We start from the raw sequence: 22506 nt of genomic DNA on the forward strand, positions 1-22506 counted from the left end.
ACCAAACAATCTACAGCCAGACAACCTGGACTAAACAATGTGAAGCTAACCCTAGCTAAGAGTTTTCTACTTGAAAAAAAATTGAAGAGAGTTCATAATTGTTTAATCGGTTAAGGAAAAGCGTGCTCTTAACCTTCGTAATGTAATTGGTTGTCGCATGTATACATGCAAACACGTGCTGCCCCATGACTCCACGGTAGTGCAGTGATAAAAACTTAAAAAACCAAACAAAAGGACCAAACGAGTATTCTAAAAATCAACCTCTAAATGTAAAACGCATTCACTGTCTGATGACATCCAAATAGAGCATGAGCAAAAATTTAAAATTTTGGATTCAAATTAAATTAATTTACACAAATAATGCATTTTCTTCCTTCTTTGCATGAAAACCAAGGATATCATAATTGTTTTGCATCACAATCCAAATAGAGCATGAGCAAAAATTTAAAATTTTGGATTCAAATTAAATTAATTTACAAAAAAAATGCATTTTCTTCCTTCTTTGCATGAAAACCAAGGATATCATAATTGTTTTGCATCACAATCCTTTAAAGTTTATTGTTTATCAAAGAAAATAAATACGAGTGCCAAACTTTAAACGATAGTATATTGAACTCGTAAATAATGGAAAACTAGAATACAAGAGTTTGGAGCACAATTAGTATTACAAATAGAAAAACAAAAAACGCTACAAAATTGCTATTTAGATAATAGGCCTCCGTGTTAGTGAGATGGGGAAAGTAACGGAACCAACATTCACTCGTGCCTCCTTTGCTTTGGGAGAGATGTCTGTGTGCTTCGCAACTTGATTTGTTCAACAGACCATTTTTTTCCCCCTTTCACAATTGGAGTCAAAAACTTTTGCCAGAAACACTCATATCCTTTGCTGCCACAAATAGCATTGATCCACTCTAAGAGACCTGAGCTGCTTCTTTGCATTTGCTCAACGAAAACTTGCCCTTTTTAACAGATCCCTTCTTTGATTTACTAGATTTCCTTTTCTTTGAGACTGCTATTTCCTCCTGTGTATGGATCAGTGAATCAACTCTGGCATCACTCTCACATAATTCGGAGCCTAACTGATCATCGTGTTGATCAAGCTTCTCATTCTCTAGTGGCAAATTTTGTTGGTCATCATTGCTTGCCATAATTGTAGCTTCAGGATCTAGCACGGACATCCTCGTTAAAATGTAGTCCAACAAGAAGGTGCTCCTGACTAACCTGTCAATCCTGCTAAAATGCCTTTGGGAATAGGGTATGAGACCCTCAAGAAGTTCGCTAACACCTTTGACCTGGAAAAAGAATAACGAATGTCAAAAAACTGAAACATATGATTGCCAGCGCAAAGTTACACAAAGGTTATTTGTCCATTGTCGAAACTGAAGATTTTCTAATATAATTTGTTCACGGATAAATGAATTGTTTGAATTGCCTAGTTAACAGAAATGCAAAAGCGTCAAACACCGTATGCAATTTTGTTTCTCCAATTAAATTGAGAAACAAATGCTTGGAAATGCAGAGCAACAAAAGAATAAGTACTGGCAAATGAGAAAGGAGATTGCAGGACAAGCAGGACATAATAAACTTTAAAAAAGTTTGTTACATTAGGGATTTATGGCTTTATGCCTCATGATTTTTTTTAGGGTAGAAATTACCTCCATAATCTCAGTCGGAGGAAAGATTCTAAAAATTTGATTAAGCACAACTTGTGCAACATGACAGAGTTTGGGCTTCGTATTCCATTCCCGTACAAATTCAAGAAGAACACATATTTCTTCCTTCCCAAAACCACTAAGAGCTCTCCTGATTGAGTCTTCAGAATCCTTTCTCCTGCATCACGCCTCAAATAAGCCAGGATGGACGTTGAACACAATAAGGTAAAAAATGATTGTTCCTAACCTGCAAAGATGTGAAAATAGATCAAAGAGCTTCTGCGGCCTGCGAAGTTCAAATGCAAGTTGAATTGCCCGAGCATAGTCGGAATCTGACAAAGCATTTTCCAATTCTTGGCCTCTCAAAATTGTTTCTTCCTACATCAAGTAAAGCACATATCAGAAGCAAGACAAAGGCATATTAAATTCATGGAAATGCCATAGTAGATCAATAATAAACTGGCAAAAACGACATAAGATTTTAAACCCTGACAATGGTAAATCATTTCTCACTCACTAAATGTTGATATAAGAAATGATAAAATGATCCCATGGAATGGTAAAGCAGGGAAATATGTGGTATGTTAAATCCTCAAACTGCAAAGATAGAAAATCAAATTTATATGGATTGATATATAACTATTAAGTACTTGAGATTTTAGTAGCACTACCACAGGAATATAGGTATTGGTTTTCACTTTTACCAGAGTAGCAAGTACCATGATAAACTTTTACGATGGTTGGATACTTCCACTGTCACACTGTTTTATAAGCCAGTCTAAGCAGCTGTCCAGGTGCTTTGATATGCATTATGTTGTCTCCTTCAGGCAAGTCTTTCCAACGGCAGACAGGTTAGGCAGTCTATGCAGATTAACCGGGTGTTAGGTAAGTTGAGAAAAACTGGTTTAGTCAAAACAGTTTATGTAGATAACAAAACCCTAGCTTGATTGATTTCCCGTCCCGTTCATGTGATTATTGCCCTCCTAAATTGCTCCCAATGAACAAACAAAACAGCAATCTGGCACCAATCAGCAGAAATAATAGCTCCAGCAGCCTTTTTCCTCTTCTTCTCTTCCACAAGCTATCTTCTCCGTCTTTTTAATGGATGGGGATTTGTTTCTATGCTTTGACCAAGATTTTCATGTTACTATTGCTATCAAGTCAAGAGAATGATTTATTTGTGCTTTTATGTGTTCTTAAGAGATTTTTCATTAGAAACGTTCTGTAGGTTCTTTTACTAGGCCATGGATATAATACAACTCACACCCAAGCTTAATCTCTATGGAATCTCTTTAGGACATGACAAAATCATGTAAGAATAGACTCCAAATAAAAAATTTTCTAAATGGGAGTGAGTAACAAAATAATATCTACAGGAACAAACAAATTTTAGTGTTTCCAAACACTTCATTGACAGAAACTATTACACTGTGAAACTCTCAAATAGACAAAATAATTGCTTTTAAACTTTTAGAATATCACTAGAAGCATTGTTGAAGAATTATAGCAAACATGACATCATTTTCATTTTTGGCATTGCATTACTAGAAAAGGACAGTCAAACAAAGGGAAAATAGAAAATATTGTAGGCCTCAAAAGAAAAAAAAATGGTGGGTCATGAAGAAACCTACCTCTTTGAGGAAGGCTTCCTGCTTATCTACAGCTGTGTAGTCATGCCAAAAATTTATGACAGCATCAGTGCCTCCAGTTGCAAGCTTCTCTGTCTTCTTCCCAACAGCCAATGCCCAAATCTGTAGAGTAAAAGTGAACAATACGAATTAACAACCCCTTTGGCATCTTAGTTGTATTGGTTTAACACATCCAGCATCCCTCAGTAACAGATGCAAGAGCTCTGTGCGAAAGGTCTCAACTCTCAAGTTGAATCCAATCTGACCATGCTTGTGGTAAATTATCCTCTTGAGAAACTGGATTGAATTGGCATAGATAGTCATATATTTCAATCTAGTCATCTAGAATGATTTTATTAGGTTTTTTCTCAGCTCAAATAATCATAAATGAGAATGTCAATTATCTTTTCTTGCCACAACACATTCAAAATAATATTCTCATCTACTGCATACCACGAGGTCAGAAAGAGAGGTAAATCATGAAATGATCGCTGATTTGCAGTCCACTGACAACACTATAGATTATTTCAAAGAATAATAATAAAAGTGCATGCTACTAACCAAATTCAACTACTATCATCACAAAAATTACCAAAGCAGGTCAGTACCTTCCCTTCATGCTGGTCATAGGTTGCAACGCACTCATTTGACTTGATTGTCCATAGTTTAACTAAGCCATCCCCACCTAGAAATGAAAACGTTTAGACTAACCACCCTTTTCGAATTTAGAGGGATATTTAAATTTTTATTTTACCGCATGAAACAATTTGAGTTCCGCGTGAAAGAAATGAAGCTCGCAATACACTTGAAGTATGCCCTTCAAATGTTTTTAAGCATGAACCATCAGAAACAGCCCATATCTTAATTGTTCTATCACCAGAAGAAGTCAGCACACATTGATCTACAGGAGAGAACTCCACTGACCAAATTCCCCTCTTATGCCCTTTAAGCACAGCAACAAAAGTTAGGCCAGGAAGCCTCCATATACAAGCAGTGTGATCCTAGGTAATAAAAAATATGAAGTGATTAGAGGAACAACAAATGCATAATCTTTGATAAATTAGGTATCAATAACAAAAATTTGAACCATTTATCCACCTCAGAACCACTGCAAACTAGGGTGTCGTTTGGTGAGACGGCGAGAGAATTGATATCTTTGTCATGTGCAGCTATGACAGACTTTGATTTTAGTGCAATCTCCAGATCAGAATTCTCAGAGATTCCATCAAAAGTCCATACTTTAATCGTGCGATCACTATTAACAGAGGGAAGCTGGTTTAAGTATAAAAACTAGGAAAACTGTGAACAAAATTCACTTACCACAAAATAAAATAACTGTGTATTCTTAGGAATGGTTTAAAGAAATGGCTGAAATAATCATTTTGCATTTGTTGGTTTATGTTACTGGATAACATAATGAAATAAATGATAAATTTTACATTCTAAAGACAAACTAAATAATAGAATTAAAACAAGATCAGAAATAATCATAAGAACGTTGAAAAGATCATATGGAAGCATAGAACTTCAGTTTTGAACTGGCTAAGAAAAACAATTAAGAATAAGTAAATAATGCTTCACTAGATTGTCAAGCAAATATTACCAGATGAAAAGAATAGTTGTAAATCAGTTTCTGAGATCCAAAGATTTAGTGAATGGAAGGAATTAGTCATGTGGTTGTTAGAATTGAGTCCTAAAATTGGTGTACTTGATGAAGAAAAAAAATTAAAGAAAAATATTTTGTTGGATTGCAAGTCAACAAAAAAATATTTGACGCACAGCTTGTTAAGAATTATAAAACTTTGATTAGGATAACAAAATAAATCTTTAATGCCTTTTTAAACTCAATGGGAAAGCGGATAGTGATAAAAATTAAGCTCTGTTTATTGATATATGCAAGCAAAAATACAATGCAGAGGTTGAACCAAAGGGTAGGTTGGTTTTAGATTAGTTCTATGTACATACAACCAAATACAAGATGAATATTTTTCTCATTTATATAATGATCTATCTAATCAATTAAATTTAATAAAAAGAATGTGAATTGAAGTTATTAATAAAGATTGAGGTTATAGCTCTTCTTTCATTATGACAATAATACTTATCAAACTAAATAAATTTAATATAAACTACAAAATTAAATATCTTTAATTTATATTATGTACATCCATACATACACACATACACACACATAATGAAAAAGAGAAAATTGATAGCTTTCTTTGCAAGTTAACCAGCTTTCTTTGCAAGTTAACCATATATATATTCTGAAGGTTGAAAGGCTTGCTCATCCTCCATTGAATTATCAAAAGAGATTTTAACATTATTACCATAACTAATTATAACCAGTTGAGATATTTATATTTTCAATTAAAAAATCATCAAATTCCTAGTTGAATTGACTATCCATTTGGTATTATTTTTGGAAATAAATTCAGTGAGTTTCAGGGTGATGCTCAAATTTATCTACGCACACTTATCAGTGTGTGAAGCATATCAATTTTTGTCAGAGTATGGTATTGAAATCAAATGTTTCAACTAGGTTTGAAAACTCCAACATCCAGCAATTATTTGAAATCTTGTTTTCAATCTCAATTACCTACAGACCACATTCATGGTAAGAAGCACATATTCTTCCAAAAAAAGGAAAACTGTACACTTTAATTCGAATGGACCACCTTGGCTTCCCAAGCTTATATTTAAACATCATACAATGAAATCCAAAAATTTTGTAGCATCTAAAACATCCAAAACTATTTTAAAAAGAAATAAGAGAAACATTGAACCAAGAATTCTTTAAGAATGAGGAAAAAAACATAATATAATTCAAAGCTATGGTAAAGAACAAATTCTGTAGCAGAAGAGTGTAGCATAAGAGTGAAGCAAATGTAGTTCAATTTTCTAATTTCAAAATCACCTGCTGCCGCTAATAAAAAAATTCTTCAATTTCTTAGAGAAAGCCACAGCTCCTACAGCTCCCATATGGCCTTTACCAATACCTACACATTGTTTTCTCTCAACATCCCATAATCGCACCTATAAAATTGGGGGGAAAAGGATAACTAGTTAACGAAAAAAAGAATATAGCTGGTAATCTTCTGACAAGTGTTTCCTTAAGGTTTATCAGAGAAGGATGTTGAATATGCATTCATTAATTAGTAGAATGCTTACTTCATTAATTGTGTGGTTTGAAGGTCATGCAATTAGCAGTGCCCTAGATCAGAAAAAGTAGACAAATGCAAAATGTTGCAAGTGGCATTGCAGCAATATTGTTAGGTAGCAAGCAGATAGAATTGCTATTCTAATGGCGCTTGTTTTATAACAAAACAAAATTATTTTACCCTAAAATTTGAAATATTTAATCTATATCAAAAATTACTATATCATTTTCAATTATTTTAATTTTATATCAGCATCTATAAGATTATACACATGGTTTGAAATCTCATACCATGTAGGGTCGCATGATTGAAACCTAACGTTCCAGTAAATTACCAAATCTTAATACTAGTCGACACAAGCAATGTCTTCTATATAGTTGTGTTAATCATGTCATGACTATTGTGTCATACCATCACTCAACACTCTTTAATATGCTATTATGCAAGAGATGAATTTAGATGATAATATTTTTTTTATACATTGTGTCCATATAAGATAATGTCAAAAAGTTGTGTAGTTATCTTTTTCCTTTTTTCTTCTTCATCTCCTTCCTCCTCTAATTCGCCACTAGCACTATATAGATCGAAACGTCAACCCAATACCAAAACATCATTCCAGTCAAACACTAAAACTCCAGCTTGTTGGCTTGAGATTTTGAATCCTGTCTATATATTATAACAAAATACTTTTTTTGAAAATGAAGTATAATTATCCATTAATTATTCCTATTATATTAATTAATTAGTATATTTGAGAAACATATTCATTTAAAATGATTCAATGTTGGTCTCACATATCAAAAAATAGCTAAAGAGCCGCACGAAACTCCCGCCAATGCGGGATCCAAGGAAAGATCTATTGTACGCAGTCTTATCCTACTTTGCAAGAGGTTATTTTTGAGACTTGAACTCGTGACCTCTAGGTCACACAGCAACAATTTTATCATTGCACCAAGCTCCCCTTCATATCAAGAAATAGCTGAAATAAAATATTTTAAATTATTAATTTCAAAATCCAAAAATCATGAAACAACAGTATACCATTGTTTAGAATTTATTTTTGTCAAGATCATTAAATATAGATTGTTGACGTAGATAAAAAAAATCTTATTCTAAATTCCTATTTCTAATTCCCAACCTTTATATTTCATATTAGAATGCATTGTTCATGAATATGCAGACTGCAAGGACAAAAAAGAAATCATTTTAAGTCAGTTGCAATTGCAGCTTATAGAGGTCTGCTCCAAATGGATTTGCAACTTATAGACCATTAGTAGGCAGATAAACACCTGTTAATAGGCCAACGACTGCAACTGATATTTGCAGGCAGCCCAGGTACCCAACAGCCTCAAATGCATAAACTATAAGATTCTTAAATGTTTATTGTTCCACATCAAAATGATAAATCATGGGTATATTGAATCCTGCAGATCATGGTATCAAAGTCCAAGTTTGTAGATGATGTAAATTATTATAAAATAAACTTTGGGAGAAAAAGAAAAAAAAATATTAAAGCAACTATAAAGCAGGACAGTAAAGTGCTCACGCTATTATCCTTGCTTCCTGTTACCACCATTGTCTTCCCAGTAGAGGAAATGCAAGTGTCAATACAGACAACAATTTCTGTATGCCCTGCAAGAACATAAGCGCATGACATGGATGCAACTTCATATACTCGCACCTGCATACACAATGAAGAATGTGCATAACAAACACAGTATACAATGAAGAATGCACATAACAAACACAATACACAATGAAGAATGCACAGCAAACTAACATTCCATAATTCTGTCATTGTGTGCACGCGCTAATTTTTGAAGTTAAAAATGAATTTCAAAAGATTAAAATGCAAAATTTAATATCACAGGGCTATGTATCAATGGCAATGACTTATGAACGGACTATGAGAGTGAGCACATAAATGAATAAGAACAACACTAAACAATATGTTTAGGCCAAGGAACAGAATACCGTTTCGTGCAAGGCGGCACGGACAGTTTTTACCATTCCATCGCGGAGCGAACCCGGCACCCCACACGCAATAATTTCATGCGTCATTGCATGCATCACAAGCGACAGATGGAATCAAACGTGCATTACGCGATCGCCTCCACCAGAAGTGTCGCGGGCCCACGTCCTGGATGCATCGCAGGCACCGTTGAAGGCGTCGTGAGACATGCCCGCATGATGTTACTATTCTTACTGATCAAAAATTCATTTTTGAACAGACATTTATAAACTAATTAAATTATCTCAATAAAATATATAAAAAATATATTTAAAATTTAAATTTTTTAAATAAATTTTATTAATTAATACTCCTAAAACTTACTTTTTATTGTTTTAAATTTCATTTAAAAATTCTAAAAAATAAATAATAAATATGATTTATATTCTAATATTTTTTATTATTTTGTATTGTTTTAAATTTCATTTAAAAATTTTAAAAGATTCTAATAAATCATATTTATATTCTGATTAAAAAAAATATTTTATTTTTTTACTGTTTTACTGTTTAATTGATATTCTGATTTTTTTTACTATTTAAAATATATATTATAATTTTTAAGGTAAGATGTATCAAATTTAATTCGAGTTATTGATAAATCAATTTTCTTTAAAGAAATTATATTTAATTATTTTAGAACTTATACAAAATTAATATACAACTTATCTTTAAATTATACATCATAAACATATTTATCTAATAATTACTATGTATAAATAAAAAAATACTGAAATTGTATCAGCACGGCACGACACCGAAACTGTATCATTCCAGTCTGGACCGAAACCTCAGCACAGGTCAAGATTTGAAACCTTGGTTTAGGCCTAATGTGCTCAGAAGAAAACATAATTTAGCAGTGGACTAATATTTGGGTGCATGGGGTTAAACTTGGAAAATATTTAACATCAAATGGACACACAAGAGCATAACCTACTAATTGGCACCAATATGTCAAGAACTAATGCTTATGTAAGATACTACAAGATTTAATGTGGAAAATCTACAGTATTCAGATAAAGGTAGAAACTGTATTGAGTTCCTTGTCCCTGTCATGTTCCTCGTCCTCTGTGTGATTTGTACGTTTCTATTACAGGTGGAGTTCTACTGTAAGCACATTAGTTCACAATCCTCCTCACTCTTTTCTGTGTAATTAATTAGCTTCTACTGCAAGTGAATATGGAGCTCCAGATAACTTGTTAGCTCTAGGAGCTCCAATAATTAAAAAGCATAACGTGTAGCTCCTGATAGTTCATTAGCTCTAGGAGCTTCCATAATTAAAAAAACATATGCATATGTAACAGAAATTTTGCCGATACATACAAATGCATATGCAGCTGATGTTCAACACTAATTTGGTGTTTCAACAAAGTTTATCAGAGCCAATTAGAGTTGAATTGGAAATGATAGTATACCTGCTCCAAATTAGTAGCAACAGCAAGGTACTGCTCATCATCACCTAAGAACCTCATATCAAGAATTTCTTCATTGTAGCCTACAAGCCTTCTGTACAAGTGCAACTGAAATGTTCCTTGGGCAGATTTAGTCGGGGAAAAGAAGAGAAACTGTTGGTCAGCAGTTGCACAGAGTAACCCTAAATCCGATGGTAAGAAAACAGCTGATAAGAATCCTCTTCCAGAGTCACCTTCACCAGAGCTCAAGGGTTGTTCATATATACAAATAGCACTGTTGCAAAACAAAATAACTAATAAATTTGTGGGGATGTAAAAGATGGAAAACAAAAAAGAGTGCAAACCCCAAGTTTTAGGGGATCAATCATACCCTTCACAGCTCCATATACGCACAATCCCACGTTCACCAACAGTCAAAAAATGAACTGGATCTGAAGAGCTAGTATTTTTACCATTGTTTACTTCCAAAAAGGGAGAAAAAACATCACCAGATTGAATGATGCAAACAGTTTCCACCATTTCATATGTTGGTATTGTCATCTTGAAGCTATAATCTTGCAGGTCCCATCTGTTCACGACCTATGTGGTTTGGAATTAACTTTTATTAGGAAATAGGGGGAAATGAAACTGAAATGGAAAACATAAAACACCTACTTATAATAAACTGCAAATGTAAAGCCTTTAATATATACAAACAAACTTAAATTGGAATATTTTAGAAGAAGAATCAGGTCAAGGATCAAATAAGTGCCTAACGCCATTTAGCAACTAAAGAAAAGTTACACAATGACATTTCAACTTTTCCATCACATAAAACAATGTTTGTTATGAAAAAGAAAGAAATGTATCATTCCGGAAGAATAGGTAACAATACAATGAGAAGATAAAGAGAACATGAATGAGCAGGCACCCTAATGAATTATATCTTTTCAAAATCAAATGAAAACAATTTTCCTCATAAAATCAGGAAAGAAATATATTATTCCCCAACCAAAGAAACAAACCCACAAAAGCTATTGAATAGCACAAGTTACTCTCAAGGAAATCACCCCACAGCCATCTTATCTAAAGTCTAAACTAGTAGCTGACTGGATTCCTAGAAACTGCACGAAGTTAATATTATTCCATTTAAGTGCTTACAGTGACCTGTCTATCCTGTTAAACAAACGTGCATCCTGGTACATAGAAACAGATTTCAGGCTTGAGTTCAAACTCCAAAGAAAAACTTAATTTGAGCATGCAGCAGAATTGATACTCAGATTCCAACAACATGCCAAAGCTGGAGTTTAACCCTTTTATGAAAAGATCCATAAGCTAAAACCCTAGGTTCAAAAACCACATTTCATGTAATAAGTAATAACAAGTGTTCAGATATATGAATCATTTTAAACATGCTAAATTTTGCCAAAGTAGAAATATTGGAATGGTGTATCATTCACATAGAGCAGCTATCCAAATTTAACAGTAAAGAGAAAAGTGAATTGCAAGTCAAGGTGACTAAAATAGCAAAATATAAGAGACCATACATTGAATTATTGAAAGGCTAAGATACAACCAGCCCCTACAACGTACCATTGTCCTAGAGCTATATAAGAAAACAAATTGGAAATTGCTTTAGTTAATAGTTGGGACTTTCCTACTTAATTTTTAGTCATGCTGCTGTCCTAGCCTGGGAAATTTCTTACGGCAAATAATATATTTTTCTTCACAAGAAATATAGAACAATCAATTCATTTAAAATAAGCACAAACCATATAAGTGAGAAAAACACATGATTAATTAGTTACCTTAAATGTTACTAGTCTCCAAGGGAAGCAAAAACACCACATCCTAACAAGTGGTGTTTTAGACTTTCAGTTTTCAAGAACCAATAGTCTTTTCAAATAATAGACTAATAGATCATGTACCTTGATCAATGTAGAAAATAATAATTACTAACCTAATCTAATAGACTAAATAAGAAATTTTAAGTTGAAATCTTACCTTATCTCTTCCAGCACTTAGCAAAATCGAACCATCATCAGATATTGCCAATGAGGTAACCGGTGAGAAGTGCTTTTCCAGCACTGCAACACACTTCTTAGATTGCAAGTTCCAAACACGAACAGTAGCATCATCACCGCCTGAGAACAACTGGAACATCCAAAACATATTACAATGATAAACACATGAAAGAATTCCCAGAACAAGAAAAGTTATATTGCTAAAGACAGACCCCTCGCATGATATAAACAAATAGTAGGTGGTTACAGAAGGGAGTCTCAACACCATACCAAAAGCAAAGTTAAATAAACAACCCAAATCTTTTAGGTGCTATATATTTCAAATCAAGACTAAGATCTGAGGGCTTGTTGCAGAGTTTATTATATAGACTTAACTTAGCCAAACTATTGAAGTAAATACCTTAACCTTTGGAATAGAAATACATATTTATAACAATACACCAACTACATTCCAGGGGCCTGACTACAAGCTTGACTAATGTTTGCTTGTAGAACCAAACAAAGTACAATCAATAAAATATGCCGCCAAACATTGCTCATCTATTATTATGCTTTCAGTGACATTGGGTAATGTGTGTCAGTGTGTATATGTTATAAATATTGGTTATATATTTCAATATCAAAATATCTTTATCAGATTAAACCTGAAGTTGAAGCCTCGAGGGTCCAAAAACCTAATTAGCATTATTTACTCCTATAATATTTCGTGAAGCAAAGGATTACCTTTAATGTTGTTCCCGTTGTATTTAATATAGTCTCAAAATTCATTCCCCTCCACTTCCATCAAATTTGGGAGAAATAAGTAGGAAATGGAAGGAATGACGTTCCTCCTCCTTCTAGCTAGAAAAGGGACCTCACGTCCTTTTCTTATTCTTTCTTCTTCTTTTTTTTCTTATTTGCATCTAAGTAAACATGACATAAATATTTTACATTATATTGGCTAGTGTCCAACTTCAATCTTGCTTTTTTCCATATTATAAAAAAGTTGCACGTACAATCACAAATAATCGAACATGTCAGGCATGCAAAATCCCAAAAGCATTATGCAATTAGCTGGAATAAAAGTATGGTACAAATTGATAGAAATATTTAGAAAGAAGATTCAGGATAGAACCAATCTGATCATTTATGCAAACAAACTATATGAGACTAACATTCAAACTTTACTCACAAGTAACTGGTTCGGGTGGAATTTGATGCATGTCACAATACCCCGGTGACCTTTGAAAAAATGTGTGCAAAATCCACCGTGTACGTCCCATACACAAACCATTCTGTCTGCTCCACCTGTAGCTAGCAATCCACCAGAAGAATGGCATGCCATGATCTTTACTGGACCATCATGTCCCTACACAAAAATGTAGACGGCTCATAAAATTACAAATATTTTTTTCTTACGAATATCTTGTGAGTATTTATAAAAGATAATTATTCCCCGCATCCAGCAACAAAGAAAAGCAAATTTTTTGATGGTACGAAATTATGCATTTTCCTTTAAGCATTTTATATTCCTCAAGAAAATGATTGAAAACAGTACAATGTTGTAACTTGAATGAGTTACCGCAGTACATATATAAGAAAAACTCAAGCGGAGCAACATTTTCAACTACGAAGAAAAATATAAAAGGAGAATAAAAAGCTAAAGAACAAATTTCTCAAGTGAACTAACTTAGACATATATCATAATTGAAATTAACTTACAATTATATAAAGGACAAGATGAATGCATCTATGTTTGACTTTGTATTAAGTTTTCTCCTCGAGAAGAATCACAACAATTTAAATCAGGGCTTCGAAAATTACAAAGAAAAAGCAGGTTAGACAGGTGCTTTTTGGCTTAAAGGTACCGTCTCTTAACCCTACATACCTTCCACGAACGAATGCACTTGCGGGAGGAGAGCTCCCAAACTCGAATTTGACGGCTGTCGGCAGCAGTGAAAAGGAACCTGTCATCAGGGCTCAAGGTGAAGGAAGTACTAGACTCCGAAAACCCGCCAAGACTCCCTAAGACGGAGGCATCGGACGAGTTTACGAGTTTTATCTCGTCGCCGCAGGAGCAAACGAGGAAGGAGCCGTCGAAGGACACAGCAAAAGATCCACCGTCATAGAACTGTTGCAGCGACGACACGCAGCGGTAGCTTCGCTTCAGAACCAGAGGTGATAGCGCATCCATCGCCAACGGCGGCGCGGAAGGTCCGGCTCGGATAGCAAGAGAAAGGACGCGAGGGAGGCGGCGAGGGGAGGGGAGGGGAGGGGTGGGGTTTAGGTTTTATGCGACCTGCCAGCCTGATGGGTGTCACCAGCAAATTTAATCGGGGAAGATTAAAATACTTGATCTAATTAAATTACAATTAATTTTTCAAATCTGATATATTTAATTAATCAATTAGAACCCTAAATTTTAGCCGGGCAAAAATTAAAATAATTTTTTCAGAACGTCGAAGGTATAATTATGTGTTGGATAGCGACGATAAGAGAGTTGAATCATATAGTTTAAAATTATTCTTTTTCTAAAGTAAAAAAGCAAAGTCGAATTGAAAATAATAGGGACAAGAACATAAATTTTTTTTTTAACTTATTCGTAGTCGAACAACAACTATTTTAAATTTCGTGATATTTGATAACTTCAACGGGACAATCAACTAATTTTTCCTGTCCAAAAACTTTCATAGAAAAAGAAAAACCATACAGAATATAAGAAAGACGTTAACATGCTACTATCTCCTTGAATATAAATCCAAATACTAAAACAAAGTATACTGATAGCATATAGATAAAACTTGGGTCTAGATTGTCGGAGAATCTTTTCATATAGTAATAGCAAAACTTGCACGATTGGAGAAGAAGAATAAAATGAAGAGAGAGTTGAATTGTTAATGAGCCTCGGATCCTAAGATTTCTTTTATAGCCACCATCTGGTCGACTGGAACCGTTCAGTCGATTGATCCCTATCAATCAACTGAATCTCTATTAAGCAACTAATCTCCGTTTCCTTACTTATTTGCTTCGATCTGATCTAATCGATCTCACGAAATCCGAATTTGTGATTGACTACACCTTGTTCAGTCGACTCAATCCCTAGGATTTCCTTTCTTGAGTAATCCAATCATTTTTTCTGCACTTATGATATTGGTTTAGTCAACTGATGCTCCTAATCAGTTGATTACATCCCAATATTTTCTTCTTTGCTAGGTCTCAATCTTGTCTACAAATTCTACTTAGATTGGTCGATATAATCATCCTGTTCGATAGACCAAACCCTTCAGTCAACCTAAGATTTTATTTTTTATGCAAAATAAATTTATCACAACAAATAAAAATAATAATGACTCTGCAAAACAGTGTTAAATAATAAATAATATGTATGAATAAGTATGACAGTGAGGATTGTCTGATCTCGACTTAGAAATATTTGTTGGTTTCTTTAGTCAGACCAACGCCTAAGATTGTTCTCAAAATGAGAACGCGTCCTCACCATTCTTCTTTTTAGAAAAATCTCTCTATTTCAAGAGTTCATCTCAACTTATTTGTCAAACATTCCATCTTCAAAACATGTTTGGACTTTCTCTGCTCAACATTCGATCATCGACCTGCCAGAGCTTTCTTCTAACTCGATATCTGGTCCACGTTGACCTATTGAGTCCATCTCACTAGATGTTTGGTCTGTTGGTGCAAGTTGCATTAATAATTAAACTCAGATTTTGATATATGACAAAGGTTAAAGTTAGATTATGTTGTAATATAATCCTTTTACTAAGTGTGTAGGATATGAACTTGATGAGTCTAGAGAACCAAAAAATCAGGTTGGAGTTCAGCTAGATTGATAGTTGGCATGAAGTCCAGATTGGTTGAAATATGGTAGAAGAAAGTCTAGTTGGGTTGACAACTGGCTGAAGTCCAGATTGATTGAGATCTGGTAGGAAGTCCTGGTGGATCAAGAGACCCGATATCAAGGAAATATGTGATTGGTAAGTGGAGGTAAACAACTGGAGGAGAGACCCAGTGAGGATGTGTTCCCGATTAAGGGAATAGTAGGCGTCAATCTGACATATGATTTCAAAGAAACTCAAAGTTAGAACTAGACAATCTAGAGATTGTTAAAAACATTATTACTACTCTTTTCTATATTATTGTTTATCATGTTAACTTTATAACTTATGACGCAGGAAAGCAAAAGGCTGAAAAAAGATTCCAGACACCAAGACTTGGTTTAGGCACCCAGAGGTCTGGGCGCCTAGAGCTTTGGGTGCCCGGGCAAGGAGACGAAGCAATGAGCGACTGGCTGAGGTGGTGCACACTAGTTGGTCAGCACACATCAAGTCCAAGTGTTTGGGTTGGTTCGAGCGCCCTAAGATAGATGAAATTTCAGAGATTAAGTTTTGCCGAGGTGCAACCACATCGTCAGCATTCCAGACTCCTAGAGGTGGTCTGAGCTCCCGGAAAGAGCCTATAAAAAGGACTTTGACTAGAGCTTTCTGGACATCACTCGCTCCAACTTTTGGACTTACACGCTGCTCCAAGAAGACTTCGATGACACCAAAAGGCTACTCCAACAACCAACGCTTAAGCAATTTCTTCTTCTATTGTCAGTATTTTTTTTTAATAGTTCTTGTACATAAACTTTGTAAACATTTTTGAACTGATAGTGATTGTCAAATAAAAGCACTCCATGAGTGTGGGCATTGGAGTAGGAGTCACCAAAGGTTCCAAACAAAGTAAAAAAGACTTGTGTTAGGCCTTTGTGTTATTCTTTCCTTCATTTATTTTTCACTGCGTATTCTCGTGATTTTATAAAATGTGATGAACGCTATTCACTGCCCTCTAGCGTCTTTTCGATCCTACAAGTCGGTCCAATGACCCACCTAGACTTTTGTCTAGTGTCCTTAATTTGTCGAAACTTTCATTGCCTAGTATCTTGTCTAGTTGACCTACTAGTACTTCTAGATATAGCAACATGTACACTTGATCAATCTATTAGATCATAATATGACTTAATTTTGAACTTTTGATAATATCAAAATATAAGTTCAATTCTAATGCTTCCTACATCAATATTATGGACATTATAAAAGAAATATTATTTTTAATGAGACACCTTTTGACCTTTAAAAAAAAGATTCTTGATTGTAGCCGAGATTTTATCTCCGAGCAATATGATAATATATAATTGGTTTCGAGTAATGATGGTAGTCAGGGTTATCCTCGGGATAGTTATCTTTGATCACATATTTAATTGGACTTTATTCGACTTCACTATTCAGTCTGACTTAAAGGAAGGACATCTAATGGTAGTCGGGATTTTACCTTCGAGCAATATAAGTCAAGATCCTTTGTTCAAAGATAATGAGGTCCTCCGAGCAATGTAATGTAGATCTTCCGTCCAATATATCATAAAGTTTTGCAAAGCAATATACCATTAAGTTCCACAAAGCAACGTTACTAAAGTTCCACATAGTAATATCATTAAATTCTATAAAATAGAATCGTCAAGTTCCACAGAGCAATATATCATTAAGTTCCACAGAGCAACATTACTAAAGTCCCACAATGCAATATCATTAAGTTTTGTAGAACAACATTACTAAAGTTCTATAGAGCAATATCATTAAGTTCCGCAGAGCAACATTACTAAAGTTCTATAGAGCAATATATCATTAAGTTACATAGAATAGAATCGTCAAATTCCACATAGCAATATATCATTAAGTTCCGCACAACAATATTACTAAAGTTTCACAGTGCAATATCATTAAGTTCCACAGAACAACATTACTAAAGTTCCACAAAGCAATATCATTAAGTTTCGCAGAACAAAATTGTCAAGTTTCGTAGAGCAATATATCATTAAATTTGGCAGAGCAATATTACTAAAGTTCCACAGTGCAATATCATTAAGTTTCGTAGAACAATATTACTCAAGATCCAGCGAACACTATCATAAAAGGTCTGCAGAATAAAATCGTCAAGTTTTGTCGAGCAATATATCAGTAAGTCTGCAAAACAATATCACTAAGCTCCACAAAACAATATGGTTAAGCTCCTCTGAGCAATTTGGATAAGTTCCGCCAACCAATTTAGATAAGTTCTGCTAAGCAATTTTGATAAATTCCACCCAACAATATAGATAGCTAGACTCCTCCAAGCAATATAGTTAAGCTTTCTGAGCAATATAGATGGATCTCTTAAAAATAGTGTAAGTATAGAAGTTTTTGGTTATTAAACAATTGATGAATGGAGAGGCACGTAGTAAGTGAGACAGGTTAAGGGAAGGAATTTTGGTAAGTACCTTCTCTTAGGGACTTACAGACAACGACTTTTTTCGATCCCTCATTAGGAAGCCTCTGAGGGATTTCGAAGAGCCTTAGTTCACTCGGAAAGTAGTCCCTAAGTAGGGTGCCACTCCTGAGTGTCGATTGGCCAACACTAATGTGCCTCCAAAAGGGCCCTAATCGAACTCTCCGCTATAGTAACATGAATCAAGGTCGTACATGGTCCAGTATGTGGAAGTCGATCAACCACGAGTCCCCAAGTTTCGACCGTGGACTCTAATGTTTTGCACCTATCACTGCTCGGGGACTCACGACACAAAGGATTGCTACCACTTTAATCTAGGCCCACGTCGATCGACACATAAAGAATTCTGTCAGCAACCTCCTTCTCCAAACATCCAAAGTTATCACCAACAGGATGGACCCCCAGGTCGGAACAATGCACTAGCTGATCAGACCTAGCAACTACCCCAACAAAGGAACAACTAGAGACCTGCAAGAGCGGCCATCAAACTATCGCAACACCAATCAACTCAAGAGGAAGAAAATTGTGGCAATGCTGCCCCGGGGGCATTGGTATGATAGCAGGTGGCCTGACCGATGGTGATTCTAATCGGACCAGAAAACCACATGCACGATGACTAGAAATTCATGCAGTCAAGTACAGTAAGTGTAGGATTAATTGCACATGAGAGGGGGTGAATCACATTGTTTTAAAAAAACTCTATTTTTCTACTTTGAAAATGAGTACGTAGCAAAATTAAAAGTAAAAATGGAAAACAAGAAAACACAAGTACGTGATTGGTTACTTGGTTCGGAGTATTCGGTGACTCCTTCTCCAAGACTCAGGTCCCGTGGACCTATTGATGGATAATCCACTAATGACCTCTTCCAGAACCACTAAAAGAGGGAATCAAGTACAATAAAAATGAGAATAAATGTAACAAGCTACACTTTCCTTTAAGCAGTAATTAAGTATAAAAATAAACTTTCATTACCCAACACTTTTTGAAGATAGACAGATCGAGTTTGGTGTTGGACGACTCCTCAGTAGTAGTTGGGAGCAGCAGCATCGTAACAGAGTAGCGACACGAAGTTGGAGTGTTCAGAGTGTCGAACAGTTGAGTAAAAGCTTGTAGAAGAGATGTGTTTGAAGAAGAGGTCGAACAACCCTTTTAAAGAAGGTTGAAGGCATCTTCTGTAAGTACCCCAAGGTAGTTTTGATGTGATCAATCAAGTCAGATTAGGTCATGTTGGTATTTAACCTCTGTGTCTAAGTGTGTAGGAACTTAGGAGCATAGAAAGTCAGGCGAAAGACACAACTAGCAAGAAGAACGACACAGGAGAGAGAGCCGATGAGTTCAATACGTCAGAGGGACGAGGTACTACGGAAGAGTACGCGGGCGGACGAGAAGGAGGCACGCGACATTTCTAAGGGACGAGAACCTGGAGCGGAAGATTGCTTAAAGGCCGGAAGTTGGGTTTGGATGAGTCATATTTCGGATGGCCAAGATCACACAAGCGAGCGGAAGACCCGGACCAATGCGAGCGGAAACAGAGTGGAAGACCGGGACCGAAAATTAACAAAAAGTTGATTTTTCGGTCCGAGGCGCCCCAACCAAGTCCGGGGTGCCTAGACCTATCCTGGGTGGCCGGACCAAAAAATTTAAGTAAATGTGATGTGGCGCGTGGTGATGCGATGGGGATAAAGTTTTATCACTCTAGAGGTGCTTGGAACCTTTCCAGGTGCCCCAACTAGGGTTATAAATAAAGCCCTAGTCCCAGAAGGTCAGAACAACACTTGTGATTGACTTCGTTTCAGTCTGGTTCTGTAATTGTGTGCTTTAATTGCTGTAAAAAGGCTTCTTCGCCTGAAGGAAAGTTTAGTGCGCTTTCATCTTCCTTGGATTAATAACCTTTCCGGTTGTAACCAAGTAAATCCATTGTGCCTCTTATTTCTAGTTTCTTGTTTATTTTATGCAAGTATTGATTCTTATTAAGTCGTAATGTTCGAGAAAGGTTCATTTTTTTTGCAGGGCTATTCACCCCCTCTAGCCAGCCGCCAAGGGACGGACAAGTGGTATCAGAGCGGGTTCGCTTCAGGAGGACTAACCGATGAATGAAGCACACGAGATGACCGGACCGAGCATCAACTCACCAAAGTTCAAGGGAAAATTTGTGAGCTAAAAGAAAAATATGGAGGTATTTTTAAAAATAGATTTTGAATTATTAATAATTATAAAATATGATTTTGTAGCTCTGAAAGACAAAGAAGAATATCAATGGACGAAGAACAAGCAAGCCGACTTCATGACAAACGACAAAGCAGAGTTCCATCTGCTGAGCATCTTATCGCCATAAGAAGTCAATCGGATCAGAGCCTACAAGTCAGCCAAGGAGCTCTGGGAGAAATTCCTAGAACTACATGAAGGGACCTCAGAGGCAAAACTAGTGAGACGGGACTTGCTTTGAAACTAGATCAGCAACCTCCAGTTAGAAGAAGGTGAAACCATCGCACACCTCCACTTAAGAATCAAGGAACTCATCGCCAGACTCACGAATCTCGAAGAAAAGGTAACCAACCGAGATTCACTAAGGTATGCACTTAACGCATTTCCTAGGACTCTGGAATGATCTACCTTAGTAGATGTGTATTTTATCTCTAAGGATTTAGAGGTAAACACTTTAAAAGAACTTTTTTCAACTTTTGAAATTCATAAGTTAAGATGTGTAGGTCTAAAGAAGGAATCAAGGCAAAACATTGTCTTAAAAACTAAAATGGATTAACCAGATTCTAAGACATCATTTGATGATGATAAAAAGGTGTTAATGGTAAGAAAATTTAAAAATTATTTATATCTAATAAATTAATCAAGTGTAGGGTACAAAAATAAAAAGGAAAGTAAGATGCTACAACTACAATGAAGAAGGGCATGCTAAGGATAACTGCCCAAAATTGAAGAGCAAGGACAAGGACAAGGAAAAGAACAAGAAGCCAGCCCGCCCTAAGTATAATCTAAAGGCGACGTGGTGTTGGTACCCCATGGTAGTTTTGATGTAATCAACCAAGTCAGGTTAAGTCTTGTTAGTGTCTAACCCTTGTGTCTGAGTGTATAGGAGCTTAGGAACACAAGAAGTTGAACGAAAGACGCAGCTAGCAAGAAGGTGTTGGAGTGTATACTAAAAGTCTAGCTTTTGTAAACATTTATTTTTGAAATAAAAGAATCACATTGGTCAATATGAGCATTTATTTGTTAAATGTAATTGTTCAATTAATTTATATAGTAGATAACATGGAGTGTGGTGTCACACTCAGAAGATCATGTTGTCAGTTCTCTATAAATTATAAACAGTTGCTCACGACTAAGATGGAAAGGAACAAACCATCAGAATAATCGTAGTGTAATTAAGTATTAGTTTATCTTGACTAATAAATTACACTGATACACTTTAAGTGTATTGAGTAGGACCATTTAGGTAAGTTCTTTTTGTACTGACTTAGTAAAAGAACTATACCTTAGCTATTATGGAAGTGTGTGCTCTTAATCCTAAGATAATAACAAGCATATATATTTAATATTTATTTCTTTGACTTATCAAAGGGTGAGGTTTAGCTCGATAAATCAATATGCCCGATAAGTTGGGAAATGATATTACTTATAGTGTGTGTTGTTGATTATAGAAGGAATCTGTGTCCTAGTTATCTAGGTTGAGAATGTCCCAAAGAGGAGTTCATAAGGATTGTCATGTTAAACCCTGCAGGTGGACTTAGTCCGACATGACAATGAAGTTGAGTGGTACTACTCTTGGAGCTAGATATTAATTAAGTGAGTTGTCAGTAACTTACTTAATTAGTGGACATTTGTTATCTTAAACACAGGGAGACTGACACACTCATAATAAGAAGGAGCCCTTAATGTAATTTGGGATTGGTGCGGTAGTGCGGTAATAACTCTCTAGTGGAATGAGTTATTATCGATGAACTTGAGTTGTGTGTTCGGGGCGAGCACGAGATACTCAAGCTCATCGAAAGGCCAAAACCAATTTCTCCTCTAGGTCCCTGTCGTAGCCTCATTATAGCCTCAAGTCCATCCAAATGAAAGACTCTTCTTGGTGTCCAAGAAGTGGGCCGGTCCAATGCTTGGTGACCAAGCAAGGGTCGACCACATCCTCTTTATAGGGGCCGACCCTTTGCTTGGTGACCAAGCATGAAGGGGCTGGCCACAATATTCAAACAAGGAGGGTTGTTTTTGAATTTTTAAAATCTTCTCTTTATAGAAAACTATAAGTTTTAAAAGAGAGATTTTAATTTTTAAAATTTTCCTTATTTGAATTTGGCTACATGTTTTAATAGAGAGTTTTAAAAGTTTTAA

The 22506-nt window shown here is 35.4% G+C and overlaps 1 protein-coding gene across 1 annotated transcript; it reads right to left on the minus strand.

The window, feature by feature from the left end:
- Nucleotides 1-593: 593 nt before the first annotated feature.
- Nucleotides 594-14124, minus strand: LOC121970388 (transducin beta-like protein 3). The gene is made up of 14 exons (XM_042521090.1): nt 13732-14124; nt 13036-13212; nt 11845-11994; nt 10232-10440; nt 9865-10135; nt 7988-8122; nt 6198-6316; nt 4379-4535; nt 4035-4281; nt 3889-3965; nt 3284-3403; nt 1900-2030; nt 1656-1830; nt 594-1292 (listed from the first exon to the last, which is right to left on the minus strand). The coding sequence occupies exons 1-14, from the start codon at nt 14035-14037 to the stop codon at nt 912-914; spliced, it is 2655 nt and encodes an 884-aa protein (XP_042377024.1). The 5' UTR covers nt 14038-14124; the 3' UTR covers nt 594-911.
- Between the last annotated feature and the right edge of the window lie 8382 nt (nt 14125-22506).

Source organism: Zingiber officinale, chromosome 1B (assembly GCF_018446385.1).
Source record: "Zingiber officinale cultivar Zhangliang chromosome 1B, Zo_v1.1, whole genome shotgun sequence".
Lineage (NCBI taxonomy): Eukaryota > Viridiplantae > Streptophyta > Magnoliopsida > Zingiberales > Zingiberaceae > Zingiber > Zingiber officinale.

What these genes read in the sequence shown, in the direction of transcription:
- LOC121970388 (XM_042521090.1), bottom strand. Translation starts at nt 14,037, where the DNA reads ATGGATGCGCTATCACCTCTGGTTCTGAAGCGAAGCTACCGCTGCGTG. An exon ending in TAAGTGCTGGAAGAGATAAG is followed by an intron (nt 10,441 to 11,844) that starts GTAAGATTTCAA and finishes CAAACCACATAG; the next exon opens with GTCGTGAACAGATGGGACCT. An exon ending in TAGTTTGCAGTGGTTCTGAG is followed by an intron (nt 4,282 to 4,378) that starts GTGGATAAATGG and finishes TTTATTACCTAG; the next exon opens with GATCACACTGCTTGTATATG.